The 26,511-nt window shown below is 42.1% G+C and overlaps 1 protein-coding gene across 1 annotated transcript in view; it reads left to right on the plus strand.

Annotated features, from left to right (window-relative positions):
* The window catches only part of LOC308301257 (saccharopine dehydrogenase-like oxidoreductase), a 41,384-nt gene extending 21,216 nt beyond the window's left edge, over positions 1-20,168 (plus strand). Inside the window, exons 2-12 of the mRNA XM_080745178.1 lie at positions 5,791-5,903; positions 9,427-9,507; positions 9,883-10,012; positions 10,717-10,766; positions 11,536-11,666; positions 13,818-13,935; positions 15,576-15,695; positions 16,274-16,330; positions 17,113-17,224; positions 17,914-17,995; positions 19,069-20,168. Of these exons, the coding sequence (XP_080601304.1) occupies positions 5,791-5,903; positions 9,427-9,507; positions 9,883-10,012; positions 10,717-10,766; positions 11,536-11,666; positions 13,818-13,935; positions 15,576-15,695; positions 16,274-16,330; positions 17,113-17,224; positions 17,914-17,995; positions 19,069-19,168 (1,094 nt within the window). The 3' untranslated portion in view covers positions 19,169-20,168. The remainder of the gene's footprint in view (positions 1-5,790; positions 5,904-9,426; positions 9,508-9,882; positions 10,013-10,716; positions 10,767-11,535; positions 11,667-13,817; positions 13,936-15,575; positions 15,696-16,273; positions 16,331-17,112; positions 17,225-17,913; positions 17,996-19,068) is intronic.
* The last annotated feature ends 6,343 nt before the right edge of the window (positions 20,169-26,511 follow it).

Here is a 26,511-nt window from a genome sequence, read left to right on the forward strand (position 1 = left end):
AACAAATCTTTTTGATTTTTATCTGATTTTATACTTTTTGCTCTATAGCGGATGGATTATGGTAATATTTGTCGAATTTATTATAAATTATTGGCACAGTAAAAAAGTTTGGGAATATTTTTTAGAGGTACTTAGGAACATCATGAAAAAGGTGACATAGTTGTTTTATGGTAACAAATCTTCTTAATTTTTATCAGATTTTATACTTTTAGCTGTATAGCGAAGGTTTATGGTAATATTTGTAGAATTTATTATAAATTATTGGCACAGTAAAACAGTTTGGGAATATTTTTTAGAGGTACTTAGGAACATCATGAACAAGGTGACATAGTTGTTTTATGGTAACAAATCTTTTTGATTTTTATCTGATTTTATACTTTTTGCTCTATAGCGGATGGATTATGGTAATATTTGTAGAATTTATTATAAATTATTGGCACAGTAAAAAAGTTTGGGAATATTTTTTAGAGGTACTTAGGAACCTCATGAACAAGGTGACATAGTTGTTTTATGGTAACAAATCTTCTTAATTTTTATCTGATTTTATACTTTTTGCTCTATAGCGGAGGATTATGGTAATATTTGTAGAATTTATTATAAATTATTGGCACAGTAAAAAAGTTTGGGAATATTTTTTAGAGGTACTTAGGAACATCATGAACAAGGTGACAGAGTTGTTTTATGGTAACAAATCTTTTTGATTTTTATCTGATTTTATACTTTTTGCTCTATAGCGGATGGATTATGGTAATATTTGTCGAATTTATTATAAATTATTGGCACAGTAAAAAAGTTTGGGAATATTTTTTAGAGGTACTTAGGAACATCATGAACAAGGTGACAGAGTTGTTTTATGGTAACAAATCTTTTTGATTTTTATCTGATTTTATACTTTTTGCTCTATAGCGGATGGATTATGGTAATATTTGTCGAATTTATTATAGATTATTGGCACAGCAAAAAAGGTTGGGAATATTTTTTAGAGGTACTTAGGAACATCATGAACAAGGTGACATAGTTGTTTTATGGTAACAAATCTTTTTGATTTTTATCAGATTTTATACTTTTAGCTGTATAGCGAAGGTTTATGGTAATATTTGTCGAATTTATTATAAATTATTGGCACAGTAAAACACTTTGGGAATATTTTTTAGAGGTACTTAGGAACATCATGAACAAGGTGACATAGTTGTTTTATGGTAACAAATCTTTTTGATTTTTATCTGATTTTATACTTTTTGCTCTATAGCGGATGGATTATGGTAATATTTGTCGAATTTATTATAAATTATTGGCACAGTAAAAAAGGTTGGGAATATTTTTTAGAGGTACTTAGGAACATCATGAACAAGGTGACAGAGTTGTTTTATGGTAACAAATCTTTTTGATTTTTATCTGATTTTATACTTTTTGCTCTATAGCGGATGGATTATGGTAATATTTGTCGAATTTATTATAAATTATTGGCACAGTAAAACAGGTCAGGAATATTTTTAGAGGTACTTAGGTACATCATGAACAAGGTGACATAGTTGTTTTATGGTAACAAATCTTCTTAATTTTTATCAGATTTTATACTTTTTGCAGTATAGCGAATGGATTATGGTAATATTTGTAGAATTTATTAAAAATTATTGGCACAGTAAAACAGGTCAGGAATATTTTTAGAGGTACTTAGGTACATCATGAACAAGGTGACATAGTTGTTTTATGGTAACAAATCTTCTTAATTTTTATCAGATTTTATACTTTTTGCAGTATAGCGAATGGATTATGGTAATATTTGTAGAATTTATTATAAATTATTGGCACAGTAAAAAAGTTTGGGAATATTTTTTAGAGGTACTTAGGAACATCATGAACAAGGTGACATAGTTGTTTTATGGTAACAAATCTTTTTGATTTTTATCTGATTTTATACTTTTTGCTCTATAGCGGATGGATTATGGTAATATTTGTAGAATTTATTATAAATTATTGGCACAGTAAAAAAGATTGGGAATATTTTTTAGAGGTACTTAGGAACATCATGAACAAGGTGACATAGTTGTTTTATGGTAACAAATCTTCTTGATTTTTATCTGATTTTATACTTTTTGCTCTATAGCGGATGGATTATGGTAATATTTGTAGAATTTATTATAAATTATTGGCACAGTAAAACAGGTCAGGAATATTTTTAGAGGTACTTAGGTACATCATGAACAAGGTGACATAGTTGTTTTATGGTAACAAATCTTCTTAATTTTTATCAGATTTTATACTTTTTGCAGTATAGCGAATGGATTATGGTAATATTTGTCGAATTTATTATAAATTATTGGCACAGTAAAACAGGTTGGGAATATTTTTAGAGGTACTTAGGAACATCATTAACAAGGTGATATAGTTGTTTTATGGTAACAAATCTTCTTTATTTTTATCAGATTTTCATACTTTTGGCAATATAGCGAATGGTTTATGGTAACCCCCCCAGAGCCGGCCCTGTGTCTTCCGGGGGCCAGGGGGCCGAGTTACGGCCTTTTAGGCGGGCTGCAGTGGCGGCGTTCTGCCGCCAGGGGGCGCTCTATGCACAGCCGGCTCCGGGGCACCGAGGCGGACGCGTGGGTAACGGTCCCGTCTCTCCCAGTCGCTCCTAGCCCGAGTCATGGACGTTTTTGTGCGCTGCAGTGCCAGGGGCGCTGTCAATTTTCCTGGGTTCCATGGGTCCCCTGGAGGGGGTCTACGAAGTCAAAGTCCCGAATTTCTCAAAAAAAAAATTGTCCGATCGTAGTTAACATTTGAGATCCAAAAATCGGAGCGGCGCGAGGGGGTCCCCGGAGCTCCAGGGGGTCCCCGGTTGGTCCCTCGGCCGAGGACCCTCGGTCGGATGCGAGAAGGAGCGGCGTCGGCCCCTCGCCACCCGGTTCTCAGTCTCTATATCCCCAGGGGCGCTGGTATATCGCCAGGGGTCCCTGGAGGTGGTCCCCGGGTGAAGGGTCTGCCACTCTGGAGTCCGAGGCGGAGGCCCCTCGGTCGGATGCGAGTGGAGCTGCGAAGGCCCCACAAAAGCCAGACATTGTGATTCCAAGTCCCACTCAAGATATATGAGCTACAGACATCACTATACATCATATTCATTCAGTATATGAGCTACAGACATCACTATACATCATATTCATTCAGTATATGAGCTACAGACATCAGTACTCTATACATTATATTCATTCAGTATTTGAGCTACAGACATCACTACTCTATACATCATATTCATTCAGTATATGAGCTACAGACATCACTATACATCATATTCATTCAGTATATGAGCTACAGACATCACTACATCATATTCATTCAGTATATGAGCTACAGACATCACTACTCTATACATCATATTCATTCAGTATATGAGCTACAGACATCACTACTATATACATCATATTCATTCAGTATATGAGCTACAGACATCAATACTCTAAGCATCATATTCATTCAGTATATGATCTACAGACATCACTACTCTATGCATCATATTCATTCAGTATATGAGCTACATACATCACTATACATCATATTCATTCAGTATATGAGCTACAGACATCACTACTCTATACATCATATTCATTCAGTGTATGAGCTACAGACATCACTACTCTATACATCATATTCATTCAGTATATGAGCTACAGAAATCACTACTATATACATCATATTCATTCAGTATATGAGCTCAGTATATGAGCTACAGACGTCACTACTCTATGCCATCATATCCATTCAGTATATGAGCTACAGACATCACTACTCTATGCATCATATTCATTCAGTATATGAGCTACAAACATCACTACTCTATGCATCATATTCATTCAGTATATGAGCTACAGACATCACTACTCTATGCATCATATTCATTCAGTATATGAGCTACAGACATCACTACTCTATGCATCATATTCATTCAGTATATGAGCTACATACATCACGACATCATATTCATTCAGTATATGAGCTACAGACATCACTACTCTATGCATCATATTCATTCAGTATATGAGCTACAGACATCACTACTCTATGCATCATATTCATTCAGTATATGAGCTACAGACATCACTACTCTATGCATCATATTCATTCAGTATATGAGCTACAGACATCACTACATCATATTCATTCAGTATATGAGCTACAGACATCACTACTCTATACATCATATTCATTCAGTGTATGAGCTACAGACATCACTATTCTATACATCATATTCATTCAGTATGAGCTACAGACATCACTACTATGCATCGTATTCATTCAGTATATGAGCTACTGACATCACTACGTGGGGGGGGGTCTAATTTAAAGCATCTGTTGATTGAATAGTATGTAGTTCCATATTTTATACACCCTTGGTCTCGAAAGTCTAGAAATTATAATGTACCAGCTCGCCTTGAACGCACCATCCCCTTGTCAAACCGTAAACAGCCGTGTAGAAGCGCACCATATTTTGAAGTGAGGATAGCGCGACCAGCTTTTCCTGAAGTGTAGATAGCGTGACCGCAGTGACAGACAGCGTGTAGCTTATGTTGTTGTTATACATAATTCTCAGCTGGCTTTGCTGTGGTTTGAGCGTTGTTGTTGCTGTTTTGCCAGGACAAGTCAATACAGAGCATTATCTTTGACTTTGAATGGATAAAAGCTACTCCATTTGCTGTATTAACTGAGCTCAAGTGTGTGCGTGACTACTAACTACACTGACAGACCATAGACTGGTGACAGACACGACAACACACTACAGGGTCAAGTTCAGGATTAGGGTCAGGGGGTTGAGCTTATTTTTTAGGGAACACAGGGCTGAGGCATGCCGAAGGAATTTGTTCTTATATTTTGTTACTGTTTTTTACTGTTGTGTGTGTCATTACTGAGTAATGAGACACAAACTTAATTTAGGTAATTCCCCAATAGCTAATTATCTAGTTTACAATTCACAAACTAAACTATGCAGTGTTTGTGTTTTTTTGATTAATTGAAGAATTTATTAGAAGTTTGCAATAGTCAACTAAAAGGAGATCCTACGGCTTATTTACACAGGAACCACTTTATGTAGGGCCTACATAAAGCCTACATTGTAGGCCTATCTCATAACATTGAAAGACAGACGGATAGAACAGAGTACTTTGCATAGAATAACATAATTTACAAAAGCATTAAATAGGAAATAAAGGGGGGGGGGGGGAGAAACACAAGGGGGCTTTAGTCTATTAACAAGTCTCGAGTAGCAGCTGTCTGAAGGTGACTTTTCAGACCAATTTTGAAGGAGGATAGGGATTTGCACTCCTTTAAGGCCTGCAGTAGGCCGGGTGTTCCACATGTTGGTGGTATAGCTGGAGAACGAATTAGAGCCCTTTTTAGTGTTAAATCTGGGTTGAACATGATTATTTTGGCTACTTTTGGGTGACCAACTAAACCGACAGCATCTTCTTTGTATGTTGTGCAGCAATCGGGCCAATTTCAAAAGGCAATGTCTGTAACCAAGTATCAAGATTGTCCAGATTTGCAGGCACTAATGCATATAACGTTTTAGTAAATAAACTACCTGTATGAATAGTCTACATTATTTATAATGTGTGTGTGTGTGTGTGTGTGTGTGTGCGTGTGTGCGTGCGTGCGTGCGTGCGTGCGTGCGTGCGTGCGTGCGTGCGCTCGTGCGACACACACACACACACACACACACACACACACACACACACACACACATATTAATCAATACAATACCACTGTACATTAAGTAATTAATGAAACCTCTGTTTCTAGCTATGCCAGAGTTGAGGACAAACATCGAAATAATCGTTGCAGATGTGTCCAATGAAGAGTCCCTGGGCCTGATGTGTCAACAAGGGCAGGTCATTCTCAACTGTGTGGGACCAGTAAGTCATGTGTTTATTTAGTCTTTGTGTGGCGATGGGGAGGGCTTTCCATCCTGAGTCAATGTCATGTCAATAAGTTCTGTACAGGTAAATACATGTTAAGACGGGATTCATTTCCCATCAGATTCCTTGTGACTCGCGTCAGTGCAACCACACTTGCAATTTACAAGAATTGCACCTATTTCTTATTTATTTATTGCATTTTGTCCCGGTTCTTCTTACGTTGTAGCAGTCATCTATCTATAAATGCGAGAAGTCTCTGCGTGTCTGTCTGTCTGTGTGTCTGTAATCCGCGTATCTCGAGAACTCGTCCCACCGGCTTCAGATTCGGCACGCGCATTCCCCGCCGCGGCACGGAGTGCAGTGCCGGGTCTCGACCCGACCCGACGCGCGGTTTTCCCGAACCGGCGCGAAACGTTCGGAATCTCCTTATGCGGGGTTGATTGTTGACATCACTTCATAAAAGGCTCTGACATCACGTACGCCACATGAGTCAACAAAAAATCTCTGTGAGTGTGTATGTATGTAATCCGCGTATCTCGAGAACCGTTCGTCCCACGGGCACGCGCGTTCTCCATATATGGGCGTTCGTCCCACGGGCACGCGCGTTCTCCATATATGGGCATAAAATGAATGCCCCCATATATGGGCATAAAATGGATTGCAGACAGACAGATACAGATATCTCCATATATGGACATAAATGGACAGAGGCAAACAGATGGTCAAAGATCTCCATATATGGGCATAAAATGGACGCAGACAGACAGATACAGATATCTCCATATATGGGCATAAATGGACACAGGCAAACAGATGTTCAAAACGGGTCCTATGACAACAGGTATAATGAGGTTTGCATTAAAGGGGGAACCGGCACTGTGTCTGCAACACAGTTGGAGGCACAGACAGATACTCCATATATGGGCATAAAATGGACGCAGATAGACAGATATCTCCATATATGGGCATAAAATGGACCCAGAACCAGGGCCGGATGTAAGCTCTAGTAGTAGGTGGGGCGAGAGGAAATGCCAGGGGGGCAACCTTTTTAGGGGGTCATAACGCCAGAAATGCATAAAAACCTATGCATTTTGGCACACTTATACCAATGACACACCATGCTGTGTACAGTACAAGTCACAGAACTTAAGAAATAAAATACACAAAAAAGTAAAAAAAAAAAAAAAAAAAAACAACAACAAAAGGTTAAAGAAATGATAAATAATGTGATAGACAAAAGACAGACATGTTACTGGTTTGATAGCTATATAAACTCATGTGATTGACAAAGATGAATGCAAATGATACTATAAACTGATATAGATATAGATTGATACACTGATATGACACTTGATAGATGATAGATATGATACTGGATGGATAGATTGATACACTGATATGACACTAGATGGATGATAAATATGATACTGGATAGATTGATACACTGATATGACACTAGATGGATGATAAATATGATACTGGATAGATTGATACACTGATATGAGACTAGATGGATGATATATATGATACTGGATAGATTGATACACTGATATGAGACTAGATGGATGATAGATATGATACTGGATAGATTGAGACACTGAGATGACATTAGATGGATGATAGATAATACTGGATGGATAGATTGATACACTGATATGACACTAGATAGATAGCCCTGAAAAACCACTTACAGGCAGCAGCCGTTCGCAACTGGTAAAAAAAATGAACCTAGACCAACCCTACCCTCCCCTGCCCCTTCTTTGTATATACTGTTTGTTTAGACTTACTGTTTTCTTTTTTCTTTTTCTTTACATATCTACTGCATAGTACTGTGTTCTATTTGTCTGTCATTCAATGTTATATGAGATACTTCAATGGTTTCCAGTGGAAATAAGCTTAGTCTTTTCATGGATCTCCTTTTAGTAGACCTTGTACCAGTGAACTGTACCGTCATGAAACTGTACCTTTTCCTATGCAAACTTCTAATAAAGTCTTCAATCAATCGACAGACAGACAGACAGACAGATATGACACTAGACAGACAATGACATTGTCATTATTTCCTCCAAATTTGCGACAAGGAAAACAAAAGCACACATCTAGCTTCACTGAATATTCCAGCCATGGTCTTCCACGGTACCAGCCCGGGCTGAATGCGCGTGCTGTCTTGCCAAAATGACGTTTTGGAAACACAAGATTAGCGGGCTGTGATGGTGCTGTTGTGCTTAAGCCAGTGCTGTTAGCAGCGGCCACTGCTGCGTTGTGTACGGCGAAGCTTTCAGCCTGTGTTGCGGTGGTTGTGGAACTCAATGGATCGGGTCGAGGAGCAGCAGGTCTCCCTGCGTGCTGCTATCGGCGGCCGCTGCTGCGTTGCGAACGGCGACGCTTTCAGCTAGTGTTGCCGTGCTTGTGGAACTCAATTGGGGGTTAGGGTTTGGGTCGGGTCGAGGAGCAGCAGCTCTACCTCCTGCTCCCTGTGTGCTGTTATCGGCGGCCGCTGCTGCATTGCGAACGGCGACGTTTTCAGCTTGTTGCCGTGCTTGTGGAACTCAATTGGGGGTTAGGGTTTGGGTCGGGTTGAGGAGCAGCTGTACCCCGAGTCGACGACGGCTCGGAGCCTGCCTCTGGACTGCCGTAGCAGCAGTGCTACTCGCGTCGCGAGGTTTAGAAACCAGAAATCGACGCATATTGACCGAAAGAGCCAGAGAAAGAGAACAGAAGTTAAAGTGAAACAAGCTGCAAGCACAACTAAAAAACAAACTGTTCCTTCTCTCGATTAGTTCCTTAATGCGCTGGACAAAACTGAAGTTAGTTGGCAACCAGAAGTGGTGCGTGTACTTGTCTGTCGAGACGAGACTGACTGCTGTTCCCTCCTACGCATTCAACGCATATCGGGGGCGGAGCTGCTGGCCTGGCTGGTACATTATTATTTGTTTTACTTATTTTGAGGTGCAGAGAGGGAGAGAGATGGCATTGGCGATCGGAGTTTTTAAAATGTATATATAATGAAATGGTGTTGGTTTTGGTGGTGCGACAGCTGTAGCATAATATATATAAAAAAAATAAAAAATAAAAATATATATATATTTTCTTATTTTTTCATGCCATCTTGTTTGGTGGGGCAGACAGGGCATTTAGGGGGGCAATGCCCCCCCTTGCCTATGGGGAGATCCGGCCCTGCCCAGAACTATAACTGCAGTGATCTCCATATATGGACATAAAATGGACGCCGACAGACAGACAGACAGATACAGATATCTCCATATATGGGCATAAATGGACACAGGCAGACAGATGGTCAAAACGGGTCCTATGAAAACAGGTATAATGGGGTTTGCATTAAAGGGCGGGGCATTCATTCCCTATTTACATTGTTCCGAGTTGGCCAGGTCGCTGTTCTAGTATTAATAATAAACATAACAATGAAACATAGGCCTACAACAGCAAGGAAATATTTCTCAGTATGTTTGGACAATAATGTAATGTTTCTGACTGTATTGTCCCCTCTGTCCCCTTTCAGTACAGATTTTATGGAGAGCCTGTGGTGAAAGCCTGCATTGAGAATGGAGCTCACTGCATAGACATTAGTGGGGAGCCTCAGGTAGGTTGTAATTGAAAGGCCACCTTTTATGACTGTTACCATTGTTTTTAATGTGCTTTTTATCGTTTGATATTTGTTTTACTGCTGCTGAGTCACTAAAAAAAGACTGCAGCGATGACGGTACAATCAATTGTGTGTGTGTGTGTGTGTGTGTGTGTGTGTGTGTGTGTGTGTGTGTGTGTGTGTGTGTGTGTGTGTGTGTGTGTGTGTGTGTGTGTGTGTGTGTGTGTGTTCAATGCTGTTTGTGCCTCTGCATGCATGCCTTTGTACACGTGAGTGCACATGTTAATTTGTGTCTATAAGTGCACACTTGTGTGTGAGCGCTCATGCATGCAAATATTAATGAATGTGTGTGTGTCCTTCCTCCATACACAGTTTCTGGAGCGCATGCAGCTGGTGTATCACAGTAAGGCCTTGGACAAGGGCGTGTATGTGATCGGCAGTTGTGGGTTTGACTCCATCCCAGCAGACATGGGCATTCTCTATACCCAGAAGCAATTCAAAGGTACACAACGCTGTGCTCACCTAGAAACTAGATCTAAATCATATAGATTATTATTACCAGTAAGACTCCCTAATCAGGAGATAAGCGACCGCCAGGTCGCATACACAAACTTTAGAAGGCAATGTTAGCCAATCAGGATGTAATATGGGAAATGGGACAGATCCATGTTGATGACATGACTTTAGAGATATGGTGTACCGCTTTGCATGATTTTAGGGCAAAATCTGTAGGAGCAGTGTCCAAAAAATTATGTTTAGCAAGAATCTGCCTCATTCTGTTGAGGTGCCAACTTGCGACTTGTGCACTCATGGCCATATATGGCCTACTTGTGTGCCAGCACTAGCAGAGCGAGCAAGTACTACTTTCGGTGCTCTTCAGTGCTTCATTCTGTCGAGGAGCCAACTTGCGCCTGGTTATTTATATCAGGTCGCACTTGTTGGTGGTGACGTCACCAAGAACGGTGCTCCCTCATTGGCTAATGGCCCTGCCTTTGTACTGTCGACCAGAAACAGATGGCATCGAAAGTATCAATTGCGTGCTACACTGACGCAAGTAATAATAATAATATATTATTATTACTTATTAATTGAACATGATGAATAGTTTAACACTTTGCTGTGTTTCAGCCATGTTAGAAATGTAATAAATTGTAAAAAAACAAACAAACAATGAACTCAATTTAAGTTTAGGTATGTACGTTTCAGGAACACTTACAGCAGTGGAGAGCTTCTTCACCGTTACCACTGGACCCCAGGTAGACTATCTTATCTTTTCCTGTCTTAAAGAACAAATTGTCAGAAGAGGAAAGTGTTAAACGTTTAAAATTATATACATAAGCCTCGATAAAAGGTGTAAGTGTTAAGTCTTGATAAGCATAACAGTCCTCTGACAAAGCAGAAGTTGTTTAAAGGGGCCACACCATGCTTTTAAAAATAGATATTTTATATAAATATTGGTCCATAATACGGTTTTATACAGGTTTTAGCCTAAACAACCACTCAGATATTGACATTTCATGTTCTGTCTGTCTCTAATTCCAAGCCATTTCAGATGCAATACCAAAATGCCCTTTGTTGGCAACGGGATGCTATCTTTGGGCTAAATTTGGGACGATACAAAAAAGATACCATGGCACCCATGCTAATCTTTTCTGTATCGTTCCAATTATAGCATATATATATAGTCTCAATAGAATATAGCCTCCCAAAAAGTACCGCCCCCTTCTCGAGGGGGCCCAATAGGAAATGAGCCCCCTGTGACATAGACTGGGGCCGATTTCAAAAGAGTACCGGACCAGACATGCCCTTTCAGAAAATCACTGAAATGAAAGGCAAGGCTTAGAGTTAATGAATTGGGTTTTGGAAGAGACACTGGGAAGACCAAAAAACAAGAAAAAAATGAAAAATGTGAAATTGTTGCATCTCATTCCTGTCATTCCTCACTGTTCTTGTCAGAGAGCAATTCAATTGAATTGAATGGGAGCTGAGGTGAAGTCAGCTCTGGTGTCCTTCCGTTCCTTGCAGGGCGGCGTTGGCCACGATGCCACCTGGCAGTCTGCCATCTACGGCTTCGCAGACAGCCACTCTCTACGCCAACTGAGGAAGAAGTTTGGCCACAAACCCATGCCTGTGGTGGGAGCCAGAGTTAAAAAGAGGTGCTGTAAATGCTATCTCAGAGCGGGGGGTTACTGTCTGACTAGTGCACTACCATTAGGAGTGATGACATTTTAATTGGTCTATCAAGGCTTGGCAGGTACCGAACTGAGGGTCAGGGGTAAGGGGTGTTCCGTTTGTTTACTTTCAAATACAAGTACACCATTTGCCACAACTGTTGGTGTATTGAACCCTGGTGGGCACTCTGATACAAGTTATGTCTGACCGCTGACGCTATACAGTACATTGCCAATGATTATACAAATGCCCCTGCGGTGGTGCAAACCCTGCCTGTTAAAAACCTCTAGTAAAGTGAAACAAACGTTTGTAGTCTTGGACTGAATTTTAAATAGCCACATTAATACAATCACAAAGTCATCCTACTATCACCTAAAAATATAGCATGACTTAAAGGACAGTATGTCTCAGCAGGATCTAGAAAAACCACTGATTGATTCAGTTGATTCAGAACGCTCTGCTCAAGTCCTTACTAATACCAAGAAAGTGGAGCATATATCATAATACTTACACTTAAATTAATTGATTTCAAAATACTGTTGTTTTAGCTTTGAGTGTTTTTTGGCCAAAATACATTTCTGATCTTGTGCAATATCATGAACCATTCAGATCTCTTAGGTCATCTGGGAAATGTCTGCTTTCTGTCCCTAAAACCAGAGATAAACATGGGGAAGCAGCATTTAGTTTGTATACACCAGAGTGACCAGACATGGAATCAGATGTTTTAGTGTTTGGCCCCCCTCTCGCCAGAGCCCAGGTAGAAAAGCACCTCAGCCCAATATCCTCAAATCTCAAGCCTACTGTTAAAAACCTAGGTGTCACTTTTGACCCCGATCTTAACCTTGAACACCATGTCAAGAAGGTCGTTCAATCCTTATTTCTGAAAATCAAGTCATTTTTGTCCATCACTGATCTGACAAAAGTTCATGTGTTTATCTTTTCACGCCTGAGTACTGCAACTCTGCCTTACAAAAAAAGTTTGTTCATCCAATTAGTTCAGAATGCTGCAGCTCGCCGTTTAACTGGGTCCAAACAATTTGATTATGTTTCCCCCATTTTAGCTTCCCTACACTGGGCTGACTGCCAAATCAATCACTTTCAGAATTGATTTAACTTATGATCTAGAAAGCCAGGGCAGGTCTAGCTACGTCTTACATATCTGATTTGCTTTCCCCCTATGTGCAAACGTGTAGTCTGAGATCCTTAGGCGAAGCACTTCTAAGTATTCCAAAGTGCAGGTTAAAGATGAAGGAGACCATGCATGCTTTTGCTATAAGAAGTCGTACACTTTGGAATGGCCTTCCCATAGATAGACTGTAAAAGATGGCGGCATACCCTGCTTTAACATTAATTATAAAATAAATGGGACCATATTTTCACAAAACGCATATCATGGTGATTGAAACAAGACTTTAAACTAGCAACAGGAAGTATTTATGACAATGTTTATTAAGGTAAGAAGGTTTGAGGGAAAATGAATGGAGAACAGATTGCTTTTGGTACCAGAACAGCGCAACTAGCGGCCAATTATATAACTTTTAGTTCTGTGTTTGCTTCATGTTAAATCCGGACAACTGGGCCCCTGGGCCTTCCCCTGCAGAATAGGCTGGCTGAGTCGGTACCTAGTTTTAAATCCCTGCTTAAAAATACTGTAGATGAGCTTTTAATACATGTTTACATTATGTCTTTTGTTGTTTCCACATGTGTATTCTGCTTCATGTGTAAAGCACTCTGTAACAAAGGTGCTGTACACAACAATTTTATTTATTTTTCTTCTAATCTTAATTAATGTCACAGAAATATATATGTATTTTTGTATCGTCGAGTTTTCATAAAAGTTAAAAGGCACAATTGGAGGTGAAGGGTTTCGGCAGGATGCCAGCAGTTTGCAGGCTATTATTTTCCGGAGGACTGGTTTCCATTCAAGAGTAATGAGATTTTATTGGAAACTGCTCAGCAGTTGTAGAGCGGATTTAAAAGACTATCAGTGGATGAAATGAGCTGGTGCTGAACAGTGCTGTGTTCACGCTGTAAGCCGAGGGGTAGAATCATTAAGTCTAGACGTGTCTGTCTTCTCTCTCTCGTGTGTGTGTGTATGTGTGTGTGTGTGTGTGTGTGTGTGTGTGTGTTTCCAGGGGCTCTGTGTTCTTCAGTAAGGAGATCCATCAGTATGCCATCCCTTTCATGGGCTCCGACCCCTCTGTAGTTAAGAGAACCCAGCGGTATCTTTACGAAGAAGAAGATCGTTCACCAGTAAGACTCACATAACAGCACAACACCAGCTTTTGCTCTGTATAATATATATTTAGAAATCACACCTAGTGTGGAGTGAGCGGCGTCTTTTCATTTATTTTTATTTTCATCAAGCGTCCCGCCGGCCAATCACAGCGCGTCCTGCGAAGCTTGGCCAATGGGACCCTGGGCGTACAACAAACTTTGAGACGTTTGGGCCAAGATGTTGGCCATATCTAGGCCAGATGTAAGCCACGCTTCACATTTTTGTGGGACCGGAGATTTTTTGGGAACCAGACAAAGCCAGATGTTGGAGCTGAGCTCATTACCAGGAGCACCGCTCAAAATAATGATCTATTTTTAAATAGGCATGCTAACAAGGGATGATACTGCCAGGTGATCATTTGTTTATCACATACCACTTAAATCTTTTATACTTCGTTGTCTCCTCCCCTTAATTCCCTCAACAGCTAATCTCTATGCCGGAAATGGAAGATCTCCAAGCTCAAAACGCGCTGTGAGCCTGTAGATCTGCTATTGTTGCCGAATGCTCACACCAGAATAGGAATGCCAGGGTTCAAGTCAGTGATCAGTCACTGACTTTCATATTCATAACACGCTCCTTATCCAGCTGAGCTTACAGCCGAGCCTACGCAGTTTTTAGGAGAAGTTGTAACTTAAGCAGAATTTATCCAACTAGTACCTGTGATCTATCTCTCTATCTCTCTCTCTCTCTCTCTCTCTCTCTCTCTCTCTCGCACGCACGCACGCACGCGCGCACACACACACACGCGCACACACACACCTTGTTATTCTACTGTGTGTGTGTGTGTGTGTGTGTGTGTGTGTGTGTGTGTGTGTGTGTGTGTGTGTGTGTGTGTGTGTGAACGAGAGCGAGAGTAGGTCAGCTATTCCAGCTGCTGTCAGTATTTTATTGTCATCCAGAGGAAACTGGCCTTAATAAAAAACCTTGTGATTGCGTTGTTTAGACCAGTGGAGTGGAAATATGATGAGTCACATGTGGTGGTGATAAATCACTTCTCCACTGTTCATTATTTGGTTTGAAGTCTCATCTCTCCATCTGACTCTCTCTCTCTCTCTCTCTCTCTCTCTCTCTCTCTCTCTCTCTCTCTCCCCTCTGTCTCCCCAATTACTTCCTTTTTTGTTTCCTTTCTGCTATTTCCCCTTTCATCTCTGTATCTCCCTCCCGCCTTCTCCTTTCTATTTGCTTCACTGTTTCCTCTCTACCTTCACTTCCTCCCCCTTCCACCTACAGTACCTATTTCCTCTCCTTTGCTCTTCACCCCTCCGCCAGTAGCTATGCCCCTCCCAAAAAGCTTTCCTCTCCTCTTTTCTTTCCCCCTGACTGTGTCCCATCGGTCCTTTCGTCCCATTCCTACTTTAACCATGTCTCTCAAACCATCCCTCCCCCTGTTGCCATCAAAATGTCGTTTTATTTACATTCTCTTTATATGGTGAATTTGAACACTTTTATACCATATTACTCTATCTTAAACCATGAATAAGTAGGATAGGCATTCATAAGCTTTATAGCTTCAGCCTATTCCTTTTGATCGCCTCAAACAGTGCTACTGTGTGTATGTAAGACTTGCTACTTTGAGTTGATCAAATGAACTAAACTCCTCTCCTCTCCTCTGCAGGTTCAGTACAGTGCCTATGTTGGCGTTGGTGGTCTGTTCCCGCTTGTTAAAATGTTCTGCGGGGGTCTGGTCTTCTGGCTCATGGTGAAGTTCAGCCTGGGCAGGAAACTCCTCGCTATGGTACAGTAGGCACACAACTCACCTGTCATCCCCTTATCGCAGGCATTTCACTACTATTGCCATGAAATACGCCATATTCCAATATGCTGACTAGAAGAATTCAGTTCATCTGAAGCCCTTGAGATTAGTGGTGGCTTGAGGGCAGTAAAATATTTGTAAAATCCTGCATGAACGCTATGGTTACATGTCGACTTTTAGATTATGGCTATACTGTATGCGTAAACGTGGAATCACTACTGCAAGTTGTATAATACTTGCTAAATGGAAGCGTTGAAACATTTACATGTACACGGATGAAAAACATGCTATACAATTTTACAGTATGGAATTATAAACTTTCAATTAAAGAAGTAGATTGACATTTTTTATGTTCAGTTGAGCTTATAAAAGGTTTGGTTATGTTATATAAGCCATTAATAACTACGTATGTAATAATGAGTAATTGTAATGACATAATAAATTACTGTAAGTCGCTGCACAACTGTTTACTCTGAGACCTGTTTAAGTCCCGGATATTGCAGTTAAATGAACACTCGAGATTGTACTGAGTGGTAATTTGTTGTTATTTGCGTCCTCAGTTTCCATCGTTCTTCTCCTTTGGCTTGTTCTCCAAGACTGGCCCCACGATGAAGCAGGTCAGAACGCATTTTACTTCAGAAGAGTTTTGTTCTGGGTGTATTGGGTTTTCTTTGTCCGTTTGTAAACTCAGGCACTCATTCAAGCAACAATGTGCAATGAACGAGAACTCTCTCCCTGGTACCAAATGCGAGTGGTTCTATGTTGGCCTTGTTCATGCGTGATTACTGTATATCCACGTGTGTCTGATGTGTTTTTGTTTGTCTTGCTGTTGTTTATTTAGTCACATTATGCTGCTATGTAATGTAATGCCTCAATGTCCCTTCGGGGATCCATAAAGTATATCTCATCTCATCACACTCCTTGGCAGAGTCACTTCCTCACTGAAAGCCTCCCTTCCTTTTGGTCTCCTTCAGGGACGTGCAGAGAATGTTAGAGAGGCAGGGGCTGGAATTTGAAAAGGGCCTTTTGGTGGAAATATTGAAAATAGCAGACCTCCAAGCTCACAAAGCGTCGCGCTGCGATGCGTTGTGAGCCTGGAGGTCGGCTATTTTCAGTGCGTGATTGGAGTGCGGTACGTACCGCATGAATTTCTACACGGAGAGGGCAATTTTTTCAACATAAGATACTGCCTTCAAGTTCAGGAGAGTTTGGACAAGGCAATGCTCTTGAAGGCTGCCTTCAGGGCATTTGCGTTTCTTTCACCATAGAAAAAACTGCATTTCATAGTCTGGAGAGGGCACTTTTTACAGAAGGATAAAAGGGCAGGGGTTCAAGCCCTCTTTGATGTGTATGTGTGCACGTGCCTGGTCTCCTTACTTTCCGGATCTCTCTCTCTCAGATGGAGGACACGTGTTTCAGCCTGACGTTCTTTGGGGAGGGCTTCTCAGAGGGACAGGACCCCTCACAGGGTCACCCCAACGCCAAGATCTGCACTCAGGTCATAGGAGCAGGTAAAAACAGCCACGCCCTGCTTATTTGTAGTGCCGCAACTATCGATTATTTTCTTTGCGATTTTCCTAGCGATTAATCAAATATTTGAGAAGTACTGATAATTTTACGTGATTTGATTAAACCTAACTAATACAATTTTGTATTAGTATTACCGATCTCAAGAAGGTTTCAAGTGTCTGCTTAAGTTGCTTTTCATATTGTAACTGAAATGTATGGCATCCAATGTGGCTTCCTTGAAAGGTCTTCATCTGGACGAAATGAAATATACAGACAGACAAATTAATTATATACCGGTAGTACGTTTCAGCACTACATAATGGGTTTGTCTGTCTTGTCTGTATTTCATTTAGCTTGAAATGAAACAAGGTCGAAACATGTCGGCAGTTGCCTTTTAAAAAATAAATCCTCTTTTTAATCATGAGTGCCCGGATCGACTCTTTTTTTCCCCCCAATATATCTTGATCCTTCTTGATCTGTGAGCACCATTTACACTTTTTACTATAGTAACCTTTTTACCTCCTGCGAGTGCCTGGTTGTTCTTGTATTTTTCTGAAATGATGGTATGCTTTGGAAAGTGGTTGGCAGTAATGGCAGGTATATCATGACTCGTGAGACATAGGCAATGGGGTCAACATGTCCTTCAAGTGTCTTTCTGTAATTGTTTGCTTGTATTGGTCTTTGCTGACAGAGCCTGGCTATGTTGCCACACCAGCGGCCATGGTCCAGGCAGCCGTCACCTTGTTGAATGAAGTGCATTCACTCCCAAGAAGGTCAGATGACAGTCTGTCTGTCTTTAAGTCTTTCTGTCTGATACTCATAGTCTGCTAGCTTTTCACACAGCACAGTGCACACACTTCTACAGCAGGGGTCTTCAATGTTTTCAGGCCAAGGACCCCTTAGTTGAGAGAGAGAGATGAAGCAGGGACCCCCACAACCTGTTCATAGATTCCATATAGTTTCATCGTTTGACTGCACAATCATCAGTGTAGTTTGGATTCATGTCATTTTGTGTTTCTAGACATTTAACCACTTGAACCGTCAATACTTAATAAATTTGACCTTTCACTCTGTACCTAATCTGCTCTTTTCCCCCTCTAAACCAAACCTCTTTGCTGCGAGGCGTTGTGAGCTTGTAGATCTGCTATTTTTGGCTACAGTTCTCAGAATATGGACACTAGGGTTCAGGTTGTTAATATAAAAAGGATTGTAAGATTGGGAGGACCCCCTGTAGTAACTCTGGGGGTCCCGGACCCCCTGTTGAAGACCCCTGTTCTACAGTATATCTTTATGAGCATTTGCCAGGAATTAGGACACTGGTTCTCAACCTTTTCAGGCCACCCCCAAAATAATAACTGGGGACCCCCCCCACCCTGACGAGCACTAAAGGCGCCTCCACACCAAACAGCCTACGAGAGTTGAGGCATTACATTTTGTCTACGTGATCTGCTATTTTCACAATGTATGCCTCTAATATTTGACAATTTGGCCAATGTTTAATTTGCCATTTTAGAGGTATTAAAAAGGCCTTAAATTGTCACTTTAGAAATGTGTAGGTCTCTACACTTAAACTTTATGTTGGTTTGTTTACTGTTGAGTGAAAAAACAATGTTGCACATTAAGTTAATCATCTGGGGACCCCCCCCCCAAAGTAATTTGGGGACCCCCCTGTCCCGACCCACAGGTTGAGAACCACTGAATCAGGAGGAGACTGTCTCTCTTCCTGTCTTTCTTCACATTTTTTTCATTCTGAAGGCATACAAACAAATGTTGTCTTTCTTACCCTCGCTCTTTATTTCTCCGCCTCTCTCTCTCTCTCTCTCTCTCTCTCTCTCATCATTGCCAGGGGAGGAGTGTATACTCCAGGTGCAGCGTTCTGTAAAACCAGCCTCATCGACCGCCTCAATAACCACGGCATTAAGTTCTCAGTCAGGAGCTACCCGTAGGCCTCCGGCGGCAGCCCCACCACCCTGCATCCATCTCGCATTAGTACCACTGTATGATTGCCAAAATATCCCCCAAGCCCATCACCTCTCTCTGCATTGTGTCTGCATTTAGCACTGAATGTAAATGTAGGTGGGCTACTGTAGAAGTCAACCCAACTCTCCATCTGTCCTCTTAGTCATGGACCCACAAGCCCAAAAGCTCAAGGAATAGGGTTGAAAGTGATGAGTTTTGCCCTAGGAATGTTTTTCATGCAAAACAAATGCTTGCAATGGACTCAGAATCATGAAGAACCCCTAGTTTGACCCCTCACCTGCTACTTAAAGCAAATTTATTTTCTTAATTTAATATTCTTCTTTTCCTGTATAGTGAAGTCGATGGGACAGTGAATATAAAAATGGCCATAACTTCTTTTCGCGATGTTTCCGGCAGAGCAGGCCTCGCATTCTGTGGACCTTAATGACCAAACTAATAGATAAAACAGAAATAAAAAGTACGGCATGACATCACAGGTCATCTCCCATTCTGGGCTTGTGGGTCCCTGGCTATCTGTTATGTTTTACTGTTTGTACAGTTACACTGGTAGTCATTGTTGAAGTGTCCAGCCTTTGTATATCGATACAATGCCAGTATTGTGTACAGTGGTAACCACTTGTAGCAGTCCCTCTACCCTGAATTTATCCTGCGTTATTACACAGCTTGGTTGAATTAATCGATTGTGTTTGGTCAGCCATGCCATTCTATGGTCTGTTATTTCTTGATAGCAGACCGCTGCTACTGTACGAACGTCATTCTGATAGTCAGATAGAAGTATGCTTCTGAAAATATTTGAGGCCAGAAATGGGCAATACTTACAAATCTTGATTCATATTTGACCAGCACTACCGAGACTGATAGTTTGATCTACGTATGTTTGGGGAGTTGGCCTTGTTGCGCTGGACGGATCTCTTTACCAGAAACAAGGAAATCCTTTTTTAAATAAATAAATGTGTTTTTATTCTATCTTTTGTGTAAATTAATTTATTTCTTTAATAAGTAGCTGTGTAATAAGCGTCATTTAGGTTGCTTCAAGTGCCTCTCCACTTCATGTTGGGGTCCTGCATTAACTTGGGTTAATTTGTCGATGATTAACCCAATGATCACTTTGCTGCTCATTATGCCTTACTTAGCTCAGTGTTTGGCTTTCGGACAGTCTGGCTAACCATCTGTTTGTTCCTCTTCATCTGATGATCTCATGCGTAGCTATCAGTCTGTCTTGAGATATTAGGCTTTCGATAATAATACCCTCAAGCCTACATGTACATACAGTATATCTATCTATCCTGCAGCAGAGAGCCTCTGTGCTCTGTCAGATGGTGTGATACATTCATCACTTCAACAAGTCCTTGTTATGCCTACATATCAAGGCCTATGCCCACAGTCAGGTACCATCAAAGATATCTGTGAATTAAAGTTATAGACATGCATTTTCTAAGCAAAAGTGTTGTACTTGGATTTCAGCCATTCCAGCCTGTCTGCTTAAAAATGTAAAAGAAAATCCACAGAGGTTAGTGATTTTATTGTGACAAGAGCCTCAGAAAGAGATGTCACGGCAGCAGGAGCAGGTCAATTTTAAATTAATTCATTTTTACTAGTTCAATCAAGAATTTGGCAAGTGGTGCTGCTACACATTAATATGCCTTTTGTAATGTGATAGTTTTGTGGTGTTGTCTTGCATTGATTTTCTTTTATCACATTATGGTGATTAAAGTTGTACCATGTAACTTTTTTTATAAAACAAATCTTAAAATTGTCCTAACTGTTAAATCGCTAAAGTTTTAGAACACCCACTCCGTGAATTTCAGCCTGTAAAGCCTTCTCTATATATGTAAACTGCGATCCTTGCCGTGGACCGGATCTCGCGCCAAAATTGCGTCATCACACTACCGGCCAATCACAGCGAGGGTTATACAACTGCCGGCCAATCACAGCGCATCTTGAAGTGGGGTCGCTATGGCAGCCATATTTGTTGTCGCCCGTTTGTACCATCCCTTCTCTAGGTAATTTCGCCTACCAGGCAGGGTGAAGGAGTCCGTATCTCTGGAATTACTGAACGCACAGGAACAAGGGACCCCTCAAAAGATAGATCTCAGCGAGGTGGAGGCAGACGCGGGGGTCTGAAGGTACGAAAAACGGCCGAAAGACGCGGACGCGACCGCGGTTTGCTATAGGGCTAATGACCACTAGTTGGGCATCTTACACAGTATAGCTTTAAACCTTTCTGATTAAGACAAAACCGAGTTATTGAGCACAGCTTATATTAAACGAGGTGCTTTTTACTGACCTACTCAACTCAACTGTCCATTTTAGAACAGTGACACACACACACACACACACACACACAAAAAAAATATATATATATACATATTTTGTATTAATAAGCATGTGAGAATATTTTTCCCAAATCAAAATATGAATCCTAATCTCAAATGGCTTCCCATAGTCTTTACTTACTACCGAAAAACAGTAAGCCTGGAATTAATCCACTCCATGTCTACATGACTGAAAGCATCTAATGCTGCATTATTATATTTCCACTCAAAGATGTAGTCAAACCAATAAAAGCAGATTATGCCTGCTATGGCTATATTCCTCTGCGCTGCAGTATCTACTTCCCACCACTAAGTGTCACTGTTGACATACAGTAGATTATCCCTGACAAATGTTTATGTCACAGATCAGGATGACAGTAGAGGTCATCAGCCTGTAAGAGGCCTTGTTTAGCCCTAATTAAAGAACCATCCATACGCGTTTCAAGCCAGAACAAACGGGGAAGGCGATCACAGCAAGGTTATCAGGGTTAGCAGACACTTTGGCTATGTGAATCTGTAAATAGGAGGCCACGGTTAGAAATACCTGGTGGCTATAATCTCTCTTTTACCTCCCTCTTTTCCCCATTGTTGACTCAGTCCTCTTTGTTTGTTCTTGTCCCCCCCCATCTATCTCTCTTTCTCAATCCACCCTGCATTCTATGTATCTTAGTTGTTTCCCCTCCCCCAGTCACCACCGCTCCAATAAAACGGCTCCCAAGGGGCGAAAATGCCACAATAACACACTACATCACAGGGACGTGCTAGCCATTGGGAAAAGCGGGACAACTCCCGACAGGCGGTTCATTCCCGGCCGATCCAGGCCGGCCATTAGGAAAAAATTACAAATAAAATGTCAGCCTTCGTTCCATTTTGGGGGCTGGGCGGCCAACAAAGTAAATTGTCACTGTCGGGCAAAAACCTTGTATCTCCAAGTTTCAAATTTGTACATTTTTTCGCAAAGCAAAGCCCTGCTTCATCATACAAGGCCGTCGCACAAAAGTAGTGAAAACAGCAGATCTACAAGCACACAACGCCTCGCGCTGTGAGGCGTTTTGTGCTTGTAGATCGGCTGTTTTCATTAGTTTAAATCATTTTTAAAATGATAAATACAAAACAAACGGTTTTGGACATACAAGGTTTCCACCCGACAACGACGAAATATAACTCATGTAATTGGCTCCCTGGCTTGTCACTTGTCATGATCTGAAATGGCAAATCTTTGAGTAGCAGCAGCGCTATAGAGAGAGAGAGATCTCTCTATAGCGCTATAGAGAGAGATCTTTCTCTGTAGCTCGCAACGAGGGCCTCTCCAACTCTTTTTCCTGGGCTGAATCAGGGGCCCAGCATGTCCCTGCTACATCACATGCATACGCAGACCTGATAAGACTATTTTATTCGTCCGTTAGGAAATGATGTTTGCACCCTACATACACGCATCAGAAATATGTTAACACTGAACAATTCAGTCCAATTCCTTAGATTTCTGCAACATGGTTCACCTGTGGTAACCTGCATGGTCCAAGCTCGCTGTGTGTGTGCGTAACGAGAACAGGTCTGTTTACAGAAAATGTCAGTGGGGGAGTTTCTATGTTAAGTGGCTCTCGAGTACATCATGTATGTGGATAAGCTCTTCGAGGGGGGGCGTTTTTGCCCTGAGTGTTTGTATCTGAGAATGACGAGGAGAGAGCTCAGAGAAGTGGAAAAACATGGGAAGAGAGAGAGAGAGACACAGGGTGCTGGAAGGGAGAGACTGAGGAAGAGGATGGGAGAGATTGCAGTGGTTTCCCTGTGTGTAGGAGGAAGCAGCCCCACCCCTCTCTGCTACCCTGCGCCTTGTCTTCTTGTGGGTGTGCCGTTTTTCACACACACACACACACACACACACACACACGCGCGCGCACACACACACACACACACGCACACACACACACGCACACACACACACACACACACACGCACACACACACACACACGCACACACACACACACACATACACCTGCCCTCTCCTCCTCTGCCATGCTCCCTTAACACTCCCTCTAACTGCTGTGAATTTCCCCCTTGGGATAATGAAGGTATCTATCTCTTCCCTGCTCCTCCCTCGAGGGATGGGATGGGACGATACGCGATATTATCGTTTATCGTGATAAAAAACAATAATCATAAAAAGAAATAAAAGAAATATCTGTGGCAGATATTTTTTTTATCTGTATCTACCATCCACTTTGAATGGAAAAATATCTGGAGAAAGAGATTTTTTTATCTGTTATCTGGCCCAGTGGGAATGGGCCTTAATCGTGATATCGTCCTCCATCATGCACTGCATGGGATCAATTCAAATTTATTTGCCGAGCTGCATATCCGGTACCACTTAAACCCTCTATAATTGGTAAAAGGTAGCTACTGATAATATACGTACTTGATAGTCTTTTTTTCACTCTCTATCAAATGTCTTTGCCAAAAAAATTGCCGATCTACAAGCTCACAACGTGTCGCGTTGCAACGCGTTGTGAGCTTGTAGATCTGCAATTTTTTGGGAAATGTTCCGCCCCAGGATAATGGCTTTTGATCATCGCGATAATATCGTAAATCGCAATTTCTTTTGTCACAATAATCGTGATATGAAATGATCATATCGTCCCATCCCTACCTCCCTCCCTCTATCTCTTGATCCCCCCCCCCCCCCCCCTCCTCTCCTCATCCTCCTCGTGAGTCTCCTTTCCCCACATCTGTCCGGTAAACAAAGTCCTCCTCTCTGTAGGTCTAGGTCAGCGCATCACAGGATATTTAGAGTCTGCTGCGGGATGAGCCTCCTGACAGCCCCTCTATCTCTCCCTCTCCCCCCTCCACCCTCCATATCCATCACTCCCTCCACTCATCTCCTTTATCTCCCTTCGGCATCCTCTGTCTCTCTTTCCCCTGCCTCAGTCTGAGTTCTGTTCATCCCTCTCTCTCTTTTGCCATCTCTGTCCTCTTTTGATCGGCGGACCATCCTCAGCACCGTGGTTCTTTAATCATGAGAGTTAATTCACTCTGAAGAGTGCAAAAAAGAGACCTGTAAAGGTCCATTACACTCAGAGTTTTGCAGTGTGGATGTAGAGCTTTCTTCATGTTCACATAACAGAGCATAGCCTTACATAAGATTCCTTCCCTCCCCTACTCTCTCTCTCTCTCTCTCTCTCTCTCTCTATCTCACTCATCTCTCTCTCACTCTCTTTTCTCCTCCTCTTTCTGCCCCTCCCTCTCTGTGAATTCTGGACTGGTAAGTGGCAATAACATGCAGTAATATATAACCAGCATAGTAGTGGAAAGTGCCTTTTGCACCTAGAGACCAGCACACCAGTAGTAGTAGTAGTGTGTGCGGACGCAGACGCATACGTTTGTTCACCTGAGCCTGCGTGGCAGAGCATGTACACACAGAGATGCTGGCAGTCCATCAATGTCGACGGCGACGTTGCTCCGAATAGAATATATGAGTTGATTATTGTGATGTTTTCTCCTGGTGCAAAGCCAGGTGGCTGCTCAGACCGATGCGTGATCCACAGCCTTTGCCACAGGAGGGGGACCCAGGGGAAGGCAGCAGTGGTGGTCGGTGGTGCTGTGGCCAGGGGCGTCACACCAAAATCTGGGCCCTGGGTACAAGGATTCACTGCGGGCCCCCATGAATGTTAGCTATTGAAAAATAGCAGATATACAAGCTCACAGCGCGGCACTCGGGCGAGCTTGTAGATCTGCTATTTTGAAAAATTGTGAAAATGTGTGCAAGAAACCTATGTTTCCATGTCAGTGGTGCTGAAACTTTTTCATGTCAAGGACCCCCAAGATGATATGTATTTGGCCACGGACCCCCATCTCAAAATATTTAGTTCCCGGGACCCCCAGAAGCAAATTTGAGTTACAAATGTTCACTTAAAAAATACATATAGGCCTATTCAAAGATTTGCACACATTTTCACGACGGTGCCGCGCTGTGAGCTTGTATATCTGCTATTTTTCAATAGCTAAAGTTACTAGGGCCCCTCCACCTTGGGCCCTAGTAACTCAGTCCCACTTCCCCCCCCCCCTTGTGACGCCCCCTAAGCTGTGGCACGTTGGTGCCTCTGTGCTCACGCCGCCGTACTACTCCCCTGTGATTCCTCCCTGGTGACAGGTATAGAGCTCCAGGTGTGGCCATCAACAGCCAGGGACTCTAGTTTCGACCGTGCAGTTACTATCAAAACCTCCACCGGCTGTCTGTCTGTCAGTCTGTCCGTCAACACGTCACGTCACACTTTTGCCCTAGTCATATCTCCGCCACCGTTGCCCCTATCCGTGCACACACACTCCTTGGCTGCCAAACCACAACCTCCACTCCACACCATAATTTCTCACATGGCCCTCTTCTAGCGCCACCATGAGGCCGATTCTTGCAAAACACACTGTTGGACACTGCTCCTATAGAGATTTTGCCCCTAAAATCACTCAAAGCGGTACACTGTATCTCTAAAGTCATGTCATCGACATGGATATGTCCCATTTCCCATATTCCCTCCGGATTGGCTACCATTGCCTTCTAAAGTTGTGTATGTGACCTGACCGTCGCTTATCTCCCGATTAGGGAGTCTTACTGATGGTGGTGGTTTGATGTCACTCTTCTTGAGGAGGGTTCTATGTGGTCCTTGTTGTACCGCTTTGTCTGGCGTTGAACATCTAGAAGAGTATCTGTCGGGCGCCCACTGGACCTACCGGTCCAGGCGCATGCCCCATAGGCTCTGATGCCTGACAGCGTGTCACGGGGTTTGAGTCCCGATCCCGACGACCTTTGCTGCGTTTCTCCCCATTTCCTGACAGTCTACTGTTCTATCAATAAAGGCATAAAAGCCCAAAAACAATCTGTCAGGGTAGACGCCGGTGGGCTAGCATACGGATCACGTGCGCCAAGGTCAGGAGCGCTGTGATGCTGGGTGTGTTGTCCGGTCATGAATTTCAACATAGGGCTCCGCTCTATTTTCGTCCA

This window comes from Nannobrachium achirus (assembly GCF_963921795.1).
Source record: "Nannobrachium achirus genome assembly, chromosome: 16".
Classification (NCBI taxonomy): domain Eukaryota; kingdom Metazoa; phylum Chordata; class Actinopteri; order Myctophiformes; family Myctophidae; genus Nannobrachium; species Nannobrachium achirus.